This window comes from Alosa alosa, chromosome 6 (assembly GCF_017589495.1).
Source record: "Alosa alosa isolate M-15738 ecotype Scorff River chromosome 6, AALO_Geno_1.1, whole genome shotgun sequence".
Lineage (NCBI taxonomy): Eukaryota > Metazoa > Chordata > Actinopteri > Clupeiformes > Clupeidae > Alosa > Alosa alosa.
The window spans coordinates 1,757,587-1,775,532 of record NC_063194.1 but is presented as its reverse complement, the minus strand read 5'-3'; the positions used below and the strand labels follow the sequence as shown (position 1 = coordinate 1,775,532).

The following is a 17,946-nucleotide window of genomic DNA, read 5'->3' as shown; positions in this document are numbered from 1 at the left end:
CTAGGCAGACTGCTGTGTCTCACTTGTGACTGTGAACCCCCCACACCCACCCCCCACTCCTCTTCTCTCCCTGCGTACGACTAGATGCCTTCAAGCATGACGACGTGTGCCTAAGAGTGCGTACGTGCGTGTGTGTGTGTCTGTGTGTGTCTGTGTATTGGTGTGTTGAAAAAATGCCTGTGGCTATGGGAGTGTGTGGAGTGGAGTATGACTTGCATGTGTCTGCGTGTGGCTTGAGGTGGCGTGTGTGCGTGTGTGTGGGAGGGGAGAGTGTAAAGGGAGCTGCTGTTGAGGAACTGGTTTAGGCGGCTTTGGTGCACCCTTGGTGCGGAGCGCGCGAGACGCTATAAGCTGAGCTAAGCCGCACTGGGGCTGGGTCAGCCGGAGTACAAAGGACACTACACGACACGACACGTAACCTCAACAACACCCCCCACCCCACCCCCTACCGCTCTCAGCCTCACCCCACTCAACCTCACTCCTCCTGCGTGATCCGTCGGCAGTCCTCTCAGGTTCCATGCTGCAGTCAGTCAGCGAGCGGGCCCCTGCTACCCTCTGTCACAGAGCGCCGTGTTTATGAGCCCCTAGCTCGAGTGTCTCAGAGCTATCAGCTCCTCCCGCGCAGGTCGTGACCCCTCGGCGCTGCGATGATGGGGTGTGGGTTACCGTGGGTTACCGGCTGTGTGCGTGTTTCTCTCTCCCGCGAGAACCCAGCACATGTACACAGTTGTTTTTGGGTCGTCCCTTCCACTGGCGTGTTGTTAAAGGATTGATTTTCTCCCGAGGCACAGAGTTTCAGGCCTGTGTTGTCTTGTACTGTCAGTGGAATGAAAATAACTATAGTGCTTCGGTACGGGTTTTGAGATCACACCAAGAGATGAACAATGATGCCTATCTGTTAGGGGAAAAGGGGAAAGATCAATCAACTTGATGTAAAATAACAAAAAATTTAAATGAAAGGACAGACAAAGAGAAAAACTGCTGAAAGAAAGAATAGTACAATAAAAACCTGAAGCAAAAAGACAACATTGAAACTGTAACATAACTGGGTCTGTATCTGTCAGTGTGTGCTCATCCACAAATCGCTTTGGCAGCTGTTATTTAGTTCTCTCTCCATGGCACCTGGGACACTCAAAATGGCTGCTGTTTCACCTGGGGGGGTTCTGGCCCTCTGTCATGACCTGAGGATGATTCTAGTGAGGCAGAGAAACTGAACAGGTTCCTTGTTTGTCACTCTTCATCGCCATGACGCATATTTGGTTGCAGGTCTTGGCATGTCCATGTTGTTTTCTTCTGAGGGACAACGGACAGAGAAATAAGTGTTTTGTAAGACCTTGGCAAAGAACAAGCAGTCTCTGTGGACCATTCTTTTCTCTCTCTCTCCCTCCCCAGTTTTCATCAGGAGAAGAAAAGATACCCTATCAAAATGCCAAGAAATTAAATGATATTGAAAAGAGGTCCAATTTTTTTGCCCAGCTCTCGCCAGTGTGCGCCTTTAGAAAAATGTAGCAAAGCCTGTAAAGCTTTCAGGAATGTCTCTTAATAGCTGCGGAGTGGCTCGTTCAAGAACTCCTTTTTCCGAGCAGTTATTGCAGTCTATGGCATTTCCTTAAAAATGTGTGCTTGTCGCAGCCTTCCAAGCAATGCTGAGAGTTTGTTTAAATATATATAGGAGATTTTTGGGGCGAAAGAACACAATATCCCCTTCCGGATTTTTCTACGACACATGATCTCCAAAAGTCAAGCAAATACAAAACATTTACATCTAATTCTGTTGTTGAAGCAAGCCCACAATTGAACCACTGGGAGACAACAGGGGAAGTTTGGTTGGGAATGAAAACAACTACACATCAATCACAGTGACAGGTGTCGACTGATTGGTAGCTCACATTTCTTTCCATCATTGCATTGTATGAGAACGTCCCATCACATGACAAATATGCCAGACTAACTACATCATTGGCTTCAGGAAGCATATTTAAAATCACATTGGGCAAATTGCTATGAGGCCGGACATACTTTTGCAAGAGACTGGGGGAAGGTTTCAAGCAGTTCGCCAGAGAAGAGAATTTCAAATATTTTCAATTATGCCTCTGGTCCAAAAGAGTCAGAACAAAAAAAGGCCTCTTTTTCAGTTCAACTTGATAAACTACCGTGTTTTTTAAAGAAACCTGCAAATCAGCTCAGCTCCAGCTGTCTTCCTGTCATCACTCTTTTGTAACAGAGGAGTGAATGGGACAGGTGTGGAACCACCTGTATGACCTCTGCAGACCTCTAAAATGACCGGTTCTAGTTTTTTGTGACCGAAGCAGAACACAACTGTTAAAGTAGATAATAGTTGTTTGAACCATAAACATGTTAAGGAATCGGCCTAACAGGAATATATACTAGCCTTTGAACTCGATGGGAGGGTAGACCTGTCTGAATCCCAAATAACTCATTGGCTAAAAAGCAGTATGTGGTCATGCTATGAAATTTTGGTTTCCTAAGTCAAGATATCCTTTTAATAAAATATTATATAACTTCACACACATATCAGGAGGTTCTGGAATGTTCCTCTTTGTTTATTCATTGGTAATGGTGGCCCTCTCTCCTGCCAACACCAAACCATGGAGGTTCTGGTAAAGGAATCTCATTTCAAGGAGATGGGAGATTTGTTCAAAAAACAATCTCTGCCATGGATGTTTGCCCAACACCTCCAGCATTATGTGACCTACTGAAAGGGCCTCTCAGAAGGGTTCCTGGTGAAAAACCAGAGCATGGGGCCTTGGATCACATATGCTCTGTAGTTTTTTCTTCTTTTTCTTTTTTTTTCTTTATTGTGATCTAAGTTGCTTGTTGACTGTTCCTCCGAGAAAGCCATGTGGAAATGTAAACTCACAAGATGGGGGGCACAATGAACCAACTGTTCGGAAGCCCCCACAGCCTCTCTCACTTTCTCTTTCTGCTGCTCTACCCCTTTTTTCTCTTCCTCTTTGCTTATGAGGAAAGAAAGTAGTCTTGGAGTTTCTTGAAACAAAACTAAGCCTGCGGAGTCAAGTGAGTGGCTGTTTGTGTTGCTGCATGGGTGAATTCATTGGGCTGTTTGTGTGCAAAATGTTTACTTTTTCGTATAAACACCAAGAATTATAGTTGTGGCATTTTCTTCTTCTTCTCATATTTGGATATTGTATAAGTAAGTAAGTATAAGTATAAATACTCTTTTGATCCTGTGAGAGAAATTTGGTCTCTGCGTTTATCCCAATCTGTGAATTAGTGAAACACACTCAGCACACAGTGAACTGAAGCACACACTAATCCCAGCGCAGTGAGCTGCCTGCAACAACAGCACCGCTCGGGGAGCAGTGAGGGGTTAGGTGCCTTCAAGGGCACTTCAGCCGTGCCTACTGGTCGGGGTTCGAACCGGCAACCCTCCGGTTACAAGCCACGGCTGCCCCATTGGGTCACTTTTGTGGACTTCTGGTGGCAAGGGAAAATGAAATTAGTACCTGATCCGGTTGAAAAATCTGTAGGCTAATATAGTCCGGCTCTCTGAAGGCCAATCAAGTTAAACCAGAAATCATATTAGATATGGTATAAAGTGAAGTGCTCAATGGGAGACCAAAAGTGTTATAAAGTAGAGAGCTCAATGAGAGGCCAAAAAAATGTGGAACACAATTGCACTGTTAGAGCAGGAAAGTCAACTACACCCACACTGATGTCTGCCCCCTCCCCCTCTCCCTCTCTCTCTCTCTCTCTCTCTCTCTCTCTCTCTCTCTCTCTCTCTCTGTCTCTATCTCTCTCACACACACACACACACAACATCACATCACATCATGTCTCATGTGGAAATTAAAAAGCATGCCAGTTCCAAGAACTATGATTCACCAAACTTTTACCGAAAACAGGGTAGGTCCCTGTGTGGTTGCCGTGCCGTGTTGTCCTGATGATGGGACGGCCACTACTTTGCTGGGTAAGTGAAAACAGAGCGCGTCCTCTGTCAAGCCGTCCGGCACTGGAGGCCTGCGGCCGCATCTCGGACTTTCTGCACCCATGCTGGGCCCTTCATGCCTGCCAGGTATCATCACAGCACCCTCTGACTGACCCCCTTTCAGGCCACTGTAGCGGCCTGCCATGCTGTGACTGAAGGGAGGGTCGCTGAGCCTCAAGGCTCAAAGCAAACTGTGAAATCTCGTCCCTGGAGGAGAGGGTGGGACACACATTTGGGGATACATTTATCAAAATAATATGAAGAAGAAAATGATTTCACAAATTATATATGCTGAATGTGTCTGTTAATTGTTGTTGTTTTTTTTTTGCCCACACAGTTTTTTCCACTTATTTTTTTATACAGAAAGTGATCATAACAAATCATTTAACAAGTAAATATATAGGTAGCACTAAATTACATTAATGAATCACATTACAATTTGAAGTGGAATTTATAGGTTTTTGTCTTCATGTGTGTACAGTGCAACGCACTCTGAAGAGACACTGAACATTCTTCAGTAGTCATTCCATCTGTGCTCATATGCGTTGTGGTGGCTGTTTTAAATATTCTGTTCTGCTGAAATCAATTTCACTGCACCCCCTTTTATGACATGTTGAGTCCCCCCACTTGCCGGGTGAGTGCCCCCTTAGAAGAGAAATTTAAATGAAAGAACGCTCTGACCCAAATTCCTCCTCTGAGATTTGGAGATCTAGATCACCGGGATTTATTGAGGTTCCAGGGAATCCGGCATGAACACACTGGTTCTGGGGAGCGAGGCGGACAGCTTGAAGGCATTAAGAGCTAATACACCATGGCCATATGAATGACACTCTGCTAAAGCCTTTGCACTAACACACACACGCACACACACACACACACACACACACACACACACACACACACACACACACACACACACACACACACACACACACACACACACACACACACACACACACACACACACACACACATACAGTACGCACACACAGGCACACCCTGCAAGTGGATACAGATTTCATAATGGGCTTGGAAAAAGCTTAAAAATGGCCTAAGGATAGTTTGGACTGCCATGAATTCTGGGGTTAAGGTGGCATGGTTGCCAAATTCTTTGTTCATGGTCTACATTGGAAGCTGACAACCATCTTTAAAAGAAAACATGCCAGGTGAGAAATGAAAGCAGAAGGAGGACAGGACATTTGAAATGGGGAAAGTCAAACAAACAAAAAATCCTTCTCCGGGCCTGATACAAGTCTTAACTGACCAGTGACTTTGTGTTTTTATATGGTCGAATTACATCAAACCAACCACAGACTGTTAACTTTTTCTCTCTAATTTCTGGCCACACAGTTTTGCCATATCTGCCCTTTTCTGTTGCAACATACAGAAGGCCTACATTGCAACTGAAACCCTGAGAAAACAGGAAATGTTAGCCTACCTCTTCACTCACAAAAAAGACTCATATCTTGTGTAATGACATTTTCACAGGTTTTATACACACACACACACACACACACACACACTCTCTCTCTCTCTCTCTCTCTCTCTATCTATCGCTCTCACTCTCTCACATACACATACACTACACACACAACACACACACACACGCCCTAAGACCTCCAACAGGTGTAAGAGTGCAGGTGTCAGTGATTACAGAGATCTTGTTCTAACATGCATCTAGAGATGTGTCAGCCCGAATCAAAACAAGATGTCTCTCTCTCCCTTCTTCTCTCTCTCTCTCTCTCCCTCTCTCCCTCTCTGTCAATCTATCTACCTGGCAAAACATTGGTACAGCCTCAAAAAACAGATTAAAAGATCTTTATCCAACAGGTTTATTTCTACCTGAATGAGTTGATGAGTTAATCATACAAAAATATATAAAAAATAAAATTAAAAGTATTATTTGATAAAAGTTAGATCTAGGCCTACTGTTTAAAGTTTCAGATTGAAGCAAATTGTAGCCTAAGCCAGTGATAAAATAATCACAGATGCAACAGATTTCAAACTTGTGTCTTCAGCTGTCTTGCTTCTATATAGGGAAAGTGAAAGCCAGAGTGGTCGAATAGTAGGAGTGACCAATACTGTGCCCTCTCGTTTAACCTCAAAGCCAGTCTCAAACACTTCGAAATGTGGTTGTGCGCAAGCGTGCTTTGTCCGTCAGCTGAGCCTGTGACGTTTGGTGGAATCTGAGTAGTCGAGAAGATAGGCTACTCACTGCGCTTTTGAGGAACGCAAACTCAGAAGTGCCATCGTAGGTGAACGGACATAATGTGAAGTAACTCTAGATATTTTAAAACGGTTTACCGAAAACTAATAGCCAACAGTTTAGGTCTTGGTTAATTTTATGTGTATACGGAAACACAATGTAGGTGAAGTTGCGGAAACGGATTATTTTTTACCTGAGTTCCAAGTGACCTACTATCGAATTGGCGAGGAAAGACGGTGGGACAAACATGCTCTCACCGTTTTTGGCGTTTTTACTATCTGCTCTGATTTTATGTCGGATAGCAGTCTCTCAATATTCCAGTGACCAGTGTAGTTGGAGAGGAAGGTAAGTTACAGTTTACATTTGTTTAGACGACTGTTCTTCTACGGACTGTCAGATACACTGCTTAACTTTAACAGAGAGGTAGCCTACTCATTCACGGTTTATCAGGCTGTAGTCTTAACTTTTTCACAGTTGCCTGCCTTTTGTGAAGAATAAAAGGCAATACCATTTGCAAATAAATATGCTTAATAATCTCCTGAAGATCTTTTCTGCCCTTAGAGGAGATCACGTAATATTGCTCCATGATTTATTGAAACTACACTGACGTTGCTGTGTCCGGTTGTTCTCCCGAGTGAAAATGCATTTTTTTTTCTGTTAAGAGTGGCATCTAAGAACCATTCAGTTCGAGCAAACGTGCAGTCTAGTCCTGAAATAAATGAAGAATGCTGGAAAATTACGTTGATCAAACACATTGCATTTGTATTTTATATTTGCATTTTGATTTGAAGCCTATGAATGTGCAACATGCGTGGGTTGTGTGCACGTAATGAATGAGTAGCCTGATTTTAAGCTATTCATTTAATTTCGTACAGGTTGCTTGTGGACTAAGTAGGCTATTACATGCGTGAACCCACGGAAAATGCCCCCCAACAAATACATCCCTGTGAAATGTAGGCCTACTTAGTTATCACTTGTGGTAAGTTGACTTGCTCCTCGGCAAGGCAGACGGTAGGCCTAACAGCAAGTCCATTTGCAAAGAACCGCAAGGTAAAATAATTGACCTTGGCCAGTGAAACTCTCAGTGCAAGCTTGGGCTGTTGTGAAACTATTGAAAGTGCTTAGTTTCTGCCAAAATGTAGAAGCGGTTCTCCGCAAAGTATCGAATTCACCCTCGCTCTATCATAAATCTGGGCTGCACTGATTAGGGAGCGAACCAAGTAAACTTTGGCAAGAGATAAAGTATCAGTCTTTTTCAGACGTAGCCTACATCTTTGCTCACTATACGTTAAATATTTTCTAAGATTCGAACTATGTTAGAACTAGACTACATTTAATTAGTAAGAGGCTCAAAGAAATGTTGTTTGGCATTTTCTTATGATTTTAGGTTTATCATCTATTCTTTTGCTCATATTGAAAACCCATGACAGTCAGATCCATATAAAAGTAGCGTAGTAGACCCAATACAATCTAAAATAAAATCTAAACAGGCCTATGTATTGTGTAGAAAACACTGAACATTGGTATCCTAATTGCTATTCAAATGCCAAATTATGTATGAATCAACTCTCAAATACAGCTGTTGTACTTTTGACAAAGGTCACATATTTATTTTAAAATCTAACCTGTTCTGAAATGACATTTTCAATAGAGGTATTAAAAATGGCCTACTACCTAGAAAAAGCTTGTGGTGATGAGCTTTCACCCCAGGGCCATAGAGAGCATGATGTGTTGAAAGGCTGAACCAATGATCTGTTGTTAATTAGCAGCTAGGCTAATTACTGTTACTGCAATGCAAAAAAACATGCATTTAAAAAAAAAAACATAATTAGAGACGCATTGGCAAGAGGCCTGTCGTGCGGCTCGGCAGCACATGTCCCGCTTTAGAAGGCCAGTGCAAGATTTAAGAGTCCGCCACGCTGCCCTCTCCCGCCGCCTGGAGCCATTTCCAGTTTGAAGTTGGGGCGTCCCTTCTGTGGAGCAGCCCTAACCGCCGGGGTTGTGGGTGGCAATGGGAGGCAGATGGCTGATTTTGGACCTTGCCCCCCTCGCCCTAAAATTGGGTGGGTGGGGTACAAAAATGAAATAAATGAAAGCCCCAGATGATGTGCAGTTTGGTAGAGGGCAAGCTGAGGGTCTTTTGTGCAGGCCGTGCCCAGAGACAGAAGTGCTGCCCGGCCTGAGCGCTTCCCCCCCCATCTTTTTTTTTTTTCCTCCTCTTGGTCTGAAAAGAGCTGTTGCGAGGTGCACTGCGTGACCTGCATTTGCACTTGCCTGCCGCCGGCTCCCGGCTACTGTTTCTGCACCACGCCAGAGCCGAGCCGGAGCCGTGCCACACCGTGCCGTGCGTCCCTGGATGTTGACTTCTGTTTCAAATAGCTTCTCCAAGGCTTTGTGCCAGGCCGTGCCTTTGCCAAAGTGACGAAAGAAGAACACGGCACCAACAAAGAGAGAGAGAAAAAGAGGGATTGGGACAGTGAAAGAGAAAGAAGGGCAGAGGCAAAGAGAGAGAGAGAGAGAAAGAGAAAGTGAGACGGAGTCTGTGGAGATCCATGGAGTTGGGCCTGCACGTGATCGGTCATGCAGGCGGTCTTGCGCGTGGGCCTCAACACCTTGCGTGAAACAATATTAACTGCATTTTTTCTTCTCCATTCTGCCCTCAGAGAAAGCCTTCTCCTTGGCATTAGGTTCAGCTTGGAGTCAGTTCAGGCGCAAACTGCTCTTAACAATTACGTTAAAGCTCAAAGCCTCCTTTGAAGCAGAGTCTTTTCTCCCTAGGCCAAGTTAAGTGAAACTGACATTTTTTTCCAGTCTCTGTATTTGGGAGAATTTCAGCATTTGAATGGCCGAGCTCCATACAGATCTGATTCGCACTTCTAAGTAGAGAATGTAGTCAGTGGTCAGAGGAGGCATTTAGCAGGGATAGGGCACGCGTGGAAATGTGTCAATGTGTGTTAAACTCTTTGAATTTCTCCTAGGGATCAATAAAGTATATCTATCTATCTTAAAGCTGGAACTTGCCTATGGTCAAAGAGCACCTGTTTGCCCTAAGACTGTGGTTCAGGGTTTAAAAGACCATAGCCTATAGTATTCCACAGCTCATGTTAGTGATGTGGATACAACCAACTTCCATCAAAAAAGGGAATAGAAATCACTACATCTTAATTAATAATTAGTAGGATGGTAGCTGTAAAACACAAGTTGAGTGAACCTGGTCTTGTTTGTTTTCCATTTAAAACTGAAACACCATGTTTTATTTAAATCTTTCACAATAAGAATTCAAGGCAACATTAACTTTTGCCTGACTTATTGTGGCCATCCTTTGGGAGTGTGTGTGTGTGTGTGTGTGTGTGTTTTTGGGGTGTTCGGTGGAAGAGTGCACTTTATTAATTCAGCCATTCAGTCATTGTCAAGCGAGCGAAGCAGTGAAGGCCTCCTTTGTGCTTGAGGGTTGATTGACAGGTCCTAACCACTTCCCCTTCTCTCTTCCCCCACTCCCTTAATGCCACCCTCTCCCCCCAGTGGTCTGACCCATGAAGGCCATGCGCGGGACGTGGAGCAGGTATATCTGCGCTGCTCGCAGGGCTCCCTGGAGTGGATCTACCCGACGGGCGCCATCATCGTCAACCTGCGGCCCAACACCATGTCGCCGGCGGCCGCACGCCTCTCCGTCTGCATCAAGCCCTCGGCCGAGTCCAGCGGCACCAACATCTACCTGGACCGGTCGGGCAAGCTGCGCCTGCTGCTGCGGGAGGAGGAACAGGCGGGTGCGCGCGTCCACTGCTTCAGCATCCAGGAGGGCGCCGTGTTCATCGAGGCCGTGCTGCACCAGGACATTAGCCGCCGCATCACCGCCTTCCAGTACGAGCTGGTCGCCGACCTGCCCAGGACCAACTCGCTCACCGGTAGGTCTCCACTTCATACACCAGTACTGATTAACGTCAGACCGTGTGTGTGTGTGTGCTTGTGTGTGTGTGTGTGTGTGGATCCAGCTTCTAATGCTTGATAACGGATGAGGATGACTCATACTGTTCTGATCGGTAGTTGCAGTATCTCCCCCATAGACTATTACTCATTTGATCCATTTCCTTCTTTTTTTTTTTTTTATGATTGTTGTTTAAATCTTCAACAAATCTTGTTTTGCCATACCGTGCAGTGTGCACATATGCGCTTTGTGTTTTTATGAAGACCTCACAAGCACTGACAGTTCTCCCACTTTTGTTGAAGCCGAGGCCCCTGGTTCCCATTCTCCCCAAGTTCGGTGTCCTTATTTTCACTCCAAACGGACCTGCTGTTTCTCCGAATGTGGTTTTGTTTTGAGACCGAATCAGAAAGGTCAGATCAACCCCCCCCCCTCCCTGATGACGTATAAGCTCAGCTCACGCCGAGTCACCCCCGGAGAGCCTGGACACCGAGCACCCCCCCCCTCCCAGTGGCCTGTACTGCATGGAGGCTCCCAGTCAAACACGTTGCCTCACTCACAAAAACATAATTTTTCTGTTTTCATGCTGTGCACCTGCCAAAATCTCATGGCCTCAAGCAGTGCAGATACGTGCATGTGTGTTATTTTTTTTTTCTGCCTTTCTCACTTTTTTTTTCATTTCCCCAAAACGCAGAGCAACCCATCTTCCCACATCTGCTTTTTTCATTCCACCCTTTATTTACTGTTCTTTAAGAGCTCACATATCCCTCTCTGGCCCATGGATGCTGGCTCACGGTGCAAACCCTGGCTTCTACACAGCAGACGGGCTGTGTGGTGTAAGTGAAGAGCTGGTGAGGATGAGGGGGTGAGGGCCTCAGGGAGACCATGAGGGCTGTTCTGGAGTCGTGTGGACCCGGTGGCTTTGTGGTTTGTAGACCTGTAGTTGAATCCAGTGGGTCTTGTCACGCCTGTCCTTGGCAAGCCTCCTCAGGTCTGTGTCTCATTTGCTGGCAGGCCTACAGACAGAGACGTGATGGCTAGGATCAGTAAGATGACCACTCTCGCTTGCTCACTCTCTCTCTCTCTCTCTCTCTCGCTCTCTTGCTCTTGTTCTCTCTCTCACTCCCTCTCTCTCTCCCTCTCTTGCTCTTTCTTTCTTTCTTTCTTTCTTTCTCTCTCGCTCGCTCTCTCTCTCTCTCGCTCCATCTTCCAACTTCTCTGCCTTGGACCCACTTTGCTGGGATAGACTTGCCCTCCCATCACCAAGGAATGTGTCAGAGGCCAGATGTGGAAAGGATATACTATCCTCCTCTCTTTCTACCCCTCCACTCTCCCTCCACTCTTTTGCGCTCTGCTACTCCCCTCTGCCCCCACCTCCCGTCTCAACCGTCTCTCCGTCTCTGTCTTGGCCTCTTTCTTCCTCTCACTCTCTCCCGTCCTCCTCTTTCCTCTCTCATCTTTCTCTTTCTTTTTCTCCTTCCCCCTTCCTTTCCTTTCCTCTCTTGTTCTCTCGTTCTCTCCTCCCTCCTCCCTCTCTGATGCCATGCCATAGCCATTATGTTGTGAGTTTTTGACTCCATTAGTGGGGAATGCATCTGGGCCCAGATGTTGGGAGGGGACGAGACGGTTCCCCCTCCCCACCTCTCCGCCCCACGCTCCACCTCTCTCCCCTCGCACCTCTGAAGTGGTCAGGCCCGCGGCCTGCGCTGCGTTAATGTGGGGCCGGCACGGGCTGCTGAATCAGATGCCAGCCCATTCCTGTGGTCCCCCCCGTTCCCCAACCCCACTCCCTCTTGTCATGTCCCACTGACATGTGAGCCGGGCGCAGCTATGAACCAAAAAGGGAGACCAAAAAAAAAAAAACACACAAACATCTTAAGGAGGCCTTCATAGCGTGGGTTTGATGTTCTTACCGTGGAGGGCAATGTCTGCCCAGGCCGCCTGAAGGAGCCAGGGGTGCCGCTTTGAGGTGTTTGGAGACGGGCGTCTCATCTGGTCATGGAATGGCGGCTCGGTTTCGGCCGTAGCTGAGCGCTGTGGATGGGTGACCTTTGACCCCGGTGGTGTTGCACTGGTTGTGTATGTGGCAACAGCAGCTGACCTAAGCCCTGCTCTCTCCACCACACACACACACACACACACACACACACACACACACACACACACACACCACTCACACACCCCAACACAGCTCTTGGGAAATGAAACGATGGTTGGCCCAAACCAAGTTTGTGTTCGGGGTTGCGCCATGTTTGTTTTTCCGTTATTATTTTTGCTCTTTTGCAATCTTGACGGTTTTCTCATGAAAATTCTTTTGAGGATGAGTGTTATCTAGCTCAGCAGCTCAGCAGGACAAAGTGGCATCAGAGAACAAACGTTGTGGCTACTCAAAAAAAGAAAAGAAAAGAAAGCCTTTAACCGACTGCTTTTAATAAAAAAAAAAATTATGCATCATCGCCGTTTGGTTGGTCATTGGGGTGGATTTTTGTTTCTCTAGCTGGGGCGAGGGCACTGACCACCTGAACCAACAAAGCAGAGGGTGGAGGGGGGTTAAGAAGGGGTTTGGGGTGTGGTGGATCAGCCCATTTGTCGGGGATTACTGCCTTCTCCTCTTCCCTCTCAGTCTTCTGCTGATTCTGCAACACCCAGCCCACCCAACAACCCCACCCCACTCCACCCAACCCCACCCCACTGCTCCCCATACCTCCACACCTGCCCCACGGGGCAGTTTTGCAGCTGAGGAAAACCGCACCAGCGCTAATAAACCCCTGTCTGTGAGCCACCTGAGTCAACTCATCACAGGGCGGACATGAAGGGGCTCATTTAGAGTGCTACCCCCCAGCCCACCACACACACACACACACACACACACACACACACACACACACACACACACACACACACAGGCTCGCTAACACTGCTGGATCAAGGGAGAATTGGGGTTGGGGGAATTATAAATAGTCTATGCTGGGCTGTTCAGTTTTCCTACCACCACTGACCTACACACACACACACACACACACACACACACATATGCCAAAAAGCATAGGGGTGGAAGCCAGAGGTTAGTTTTGCTGTGTGAAAGTATTGCTGTCGAGATCTGGGCAAGCTCAAGATCAAGTAGTGGTGGACTTCCTCTAAACAAAGCTTTTCTCTTTCTTTTTCTCACTCTGTCTCTCTCATTGGTCAGATAGCGGACCCTCAGTCCAGGGCTGCGTGATCAGAGAGTGGCTCGTGCTACTGGTCCCATTGGGAGTGTGCTAGTCACAGTGCCGGGGTCTTGTATCCATTACCCCAGCTGGTTCTCATTTGAGTTTGTGTGTGTGTGTCGGAGTTTGAATGAATGACTGTGTTTGTGTGTGTGTATGTGTTTAAACTCTTAAAACTGTTTGTGTGTGTACGTGAGTGTGATTTGTTCGATGTTTGTGTTTGTGTAAAAGTTTTATTTTGTGTGTGTGTGTGTCATACTCTGTTTTGTTTGTGTTTGTGTGTGTGTGTGTGTGAGTGTGAGGAGTTCCTTCTCTGAAAGGTGTCCCCTGGGGCTGGCCAGTGGCCCTCAGCCTGTGTGTGTGTGTGTGTGTGTGTGTGTGTGTGTGTTTGTGTGTTTAACGAGCGGCTGTGTGCTGCAGGCCTCCACTGCTGGGTTTCTGTGTTTAACTGGAAGCCAGTGGGTCATGACGGCCGGGTCTGCCTCTGCAGTGTAAATAAATAACCACACGCCAGAGAAATTAATTACCACCGCTCGGGCGTGTGTGTGTGTGTGTGTGTGTGTGTGTGTGTGTGTGTGTTGAGGCACACGTGGCTGTCTTCTGTGTGCATTTTAAGAGGTAGTGGATGCTTGAAGGGGTCACAAGCTCACATTGACTTCCATCGTTTGTTTTCTAATGAGAAGAGTTAGCTGCCTCAGATATGCTGGGGGAGGTGGGGGGTGGGGGGTTCCTGCTGCTGATGACTTTAGCAGTGTGTTTTCCAGCAGTGAAATTACCCGACTAATTGCCCCCTGCTCTCTCTCCACAGCCCCCTGCCAGCCGTGCAGTGACGCGGAGGTACTCCTGGCCGTCTGCACCAGCGACTTCGGTAAGGCCTAGACACAGTCCACACACACACTCACTCACTCACTCACACACACACACACACACACACACACACACACACACACCTGGTGGTTTGTTGGTTTTGCTAAATCACCAGGTGATGGGAGAAACTCGGCTGTTGATCAGCTTAGCTCTTCTCTTCTCTGCAATCTTCTCCTCCCTTCTCTCCTCCCTTTCAGTTCAAGGTTGCTTCATCAGCATGACTCATGCTATGTTGCCAAAGTTACAGTGCAATAACACAATACAAACAGTGATAACAAAATCGCAGTAATGGACACAATTCAAACATTGAAATGAAACCATCTCTCTCTCTCTCCCACCCTCTCTCTCCCTCCCTCTCTCCCTCTCCCAGTGGCCCAGGGCAGCATTGTGAGCGTGGAGCAGGAGGAGGAGCGGTCCTCAGTCACTGTGTCTCTGAGCCGGCTGCTCCGGCAGAAGACGCGGGTGTTTGTGTCGGGGGGCGGGCGGGCCAAGCGCTGGACTGGCCGTGTGAAGATGCCCCATCAGTGTGGCGTGAGGCCTGGCGAGGGCGACTTCCTCTTTACAGGCACGGTGCGCTTCGGCGAGGCGTGGCTCGGCTGCATGCCGCACTACAAGGACTTCCTGACGGCGTACCGGGAGGCGCAGAGACTGGGGACCAACCCGTGCCACGTGGACACGGACTGAGACCGCAGAGCACACCCATCGCGACCCCGCGACCCCAACCCCAGACCCCTACTTGCACGTCTCAGGCCCCTGAGAGCTCAAAGCTGGGGCTTCTCCTGGAAGACTTGGGTTGGGGGGGAGGGACCCACTCCCCCTACAGACAGCCCAGGCGGCCTCTCCAGTGCACTGAGGACCGTGTGGAGCACTGAGGAGAGACAGACTCAAGTGCCCCCAGTAGCCTCCTCAGATGCTGGCTCAAGGCTTAGCACGGCAGAGGCTACGGCTTTTAAATGTGACGAGATGTCGGACTTCTTGCAAAGCCATCCACTGTGGAAATGCCTTTGCTTTTTTTTTTAAAAAGAAAAAGTGGAAACAGTCATTCTCTCATTGATCGCACTTCCACAGCTAAATGTGAGAAGAGAATGTAGCAGACTCTGTAAAAAGTGTAAAAAAGAAGTAAAAATGTGAAAGAGCATTGTGAAATGGAGAGTTCCAAATGCTTTGTAAAAAGCTTCTATGTACAGTTTTTTTTGGTTGTTTTTTTGCTGTTTGTTTCTTATGACAGAAATGTATCGAGTTGATGCCTTTTTTTTTTTTTTTTTTTTTTTTTTTTTTTTTTAAGAAAGGAAAAAGTTGTGAAGTGCAATTTCAGTCTGTATTATTCCTCAGGCTGTTAAATTGTAACGGTTACCTTCCAGAGATTAAAAAAAACAAAACCTTTTTGGAAGTCTGTGTGCCTGATGTTGTCATTATCACTCTAACCATCACCACAAGCATGAATCTGCATGAAGTGTAAAAATATATCCTTTTGCAATTTCCTTTCAAACCACGCATTTCCTGACAATTTTAGAGAAGTGCTTGATAAGTGATGGTGCTTTTAAGCAGAAATGACACTGAATTTTTTTTTTGTTCTCAGAAGCTTTGGTAGTGCTGATGAACCTTCAACATTAGTCACAGCCTCAGTGATTGGCAGGAGACAGTTAGGAAAGACTAGGCAGCTGGTTTCAATGTTCTCCTGTTGAAGTTTGCCTTCCCCTGAATGTTCACTCGGACATTTGTTTCTCTAGGCTGTCACTGCAAATTAGATGAAATTGCTCTCAAAACAGAGGCATTTCCATCTGCTCTGAGAGAACCAGGCATAAGTCATTTGGCTTCTAATAATAACACTATCACTTTGAAATATCATTATCCATACACCATGCCAGACTCATCTTGATTGGATTGTAGGCCAAAATAAACTGACAATAATTCTTGTGCTTTTTAAAAGAACACAATTACATTAATCCATTTGTTTGAAGTAAAACATAGGCTATCTATCTGTTTTTGGCAAATATTAATCATCCCACTAACTTCACCCTGGCCTTGAGGAGATGACCACTGTGATGACCAGTCCGCTTTGTTCATGATGCCACTGGTTCATGAAATATATGATCTCTACTTTAGGGATAATCTGTTGTTGGATGGATACCGAACTGAGCGGATTCCTCTGCACCGGTTCCTATGGTGCGCGGGGAAGTGATCTGTCAAGGTCACGCTCAAAGGGCTCTTTGTTTCAACGTGAGCCTAGTGGGAGTGCGGGCAGGGTGTGCTGAGGGAGAAGAGACCCGGGAGCACGCTCAATGGGGCTCTGTGATGCAGCACAAAATGGACGACTGTGCACTTCACCTCTGTGATTTTAATGGCCAGGAAACCTCTTGTCTCAAGGTTAAAACAAAACACAAAAAAGCCCAGATAAAATCTGCATAAATTGGCTGTAGAGGATGTCTGTGCCCAGTGCAGCCCTGTCCTCAAGCCTTTGGGTTTAGACAACTCCCTAGTATTTCCCCTGGCTGCATGCACAATTTTCACTAGACGGAAACGTCCCCGTAAATGTCTTCCAATAAGACGACGCGCAGACTGACGATTACTTTTCCAGACCGACCTGCGAGCTCAATTTTGAGAGTTTGAATTCCAGCTGAAAGCCAGTAGCCCCGGAATCACTCAGTGGGAAATGCAAACAAAGTTCCTATGGCAACACTGCGGCGCAGCAAACCCTCTCTCTTGGGGCGCTCTACGGCGGAGAAAAAAAATTCCCAGAGAAGGGGGGAGACATGGAACGTGGCGACGGGGCCGAGCTCTCCATCTCCACCGAATCGGGCCTCAAAACCACTGTCTGAATAAGGCCTCCAGAACAGCCAAAGCCCTGTTGTCTGGAGGTGAAGAAAGAAAGAAACAGCTGCTGGGACGCATCTGAAGGTCTCCCAGCTGGTGGAGAAAAGTGCGTCTTAGTGCATTTTTACGTCCTCCTGTTTCACCGCTTGAATTCATTTGAGGAGCTCTATCCGTTTTTATTTACCTTTCACGAGTAAATGTATTCCAAAAAAAGACAGCATGGCTGAGACTATTTAGGCAGAGATCACAATATATTTTTGGAGAGTGGTCTACTATTGGCACAGTAGGAAACGGGAGTGGACAGACATTCCCCAGTTTCATCACGATCCGCATAATGGGATGCAGTTCTCTTGAACACACACGACCGACACGGTATCAGATGGAAACCTAAACATCATTTGCTAATTCATCATTCCTCCCTTGACCCAAAAGAGTGCACTGGGGACGAAACCCGGCCTGAGGCAGGAAACGCTCCTCAGCCTTGGAGCAGAGAGGGGGAGAGAGAGGGAGAGAGAGGGGGGGAGAGAGGTGGAGAGAGGGGTGGAGAGGACTGGAGAAGAATAAGGACATGGTAGAAAAGAGAGGAGGAGAGGAGGGGGGCAGAATAATCATGGAGGAGAAGAGAGGAGGGAACAAGAGAAGAAGTGAGAGGAAAGGAGAGGTGCGACTGAGAGAGATGTACTCGTCCCAGAGGAGGAATAGGACAGGGAGGGATGTGGGGGGACTGTGCCTGTGACATTCTCTCCTGTGGGGAAGCGCAGGAATGAGAGGAATGTGTTGACTTCACACCATTCCCCACCCCCCACAGGCCCCTGGCCTTGATTGGGCCGAAATCAATGGGCCCTCTGTGGTCTTCGCACGTGGCCCTGCCCTCCGCACAAACACACCGCCCACAGTCAGGGAGCGCACACACACACACACACACACACAAAACCACCACCTCCCACATACACACACT

At 47.1% G+C, this 17,946-nt stretch overlaps 1 protein-coding gene across 1 annotated transcript; it reads left to right on the top strand.

Moving 5' to 3' along the window:
• The first annotated feature begins 6,107 nt into the window (after nt 1–6,107).
• On the top strand, nt 6,108–15,557 carry metrnla (meteorin like, glial cell differentiation regulator a). Its single transcript, XM_048246281.1, has 4 exons — nt 6,108–6,521; nt 9,699–10,081; nt 14,116–14,175; nt 14,545–15,557. Exons 1-4 carry the CDS (start codon nt 6,424–6,426, stop codon nt 14,856–14,858), a joined length of 855 nt encoding a protein of 284 aa, XP_048102238.1. The 5' UTR covers nt 6,108–6,423; the 3' UTR covers nt 14,859–15,557.
• The last annotated feature ends 2,389 nt before the right edge of the window (nt 15,558–17,946 follow it).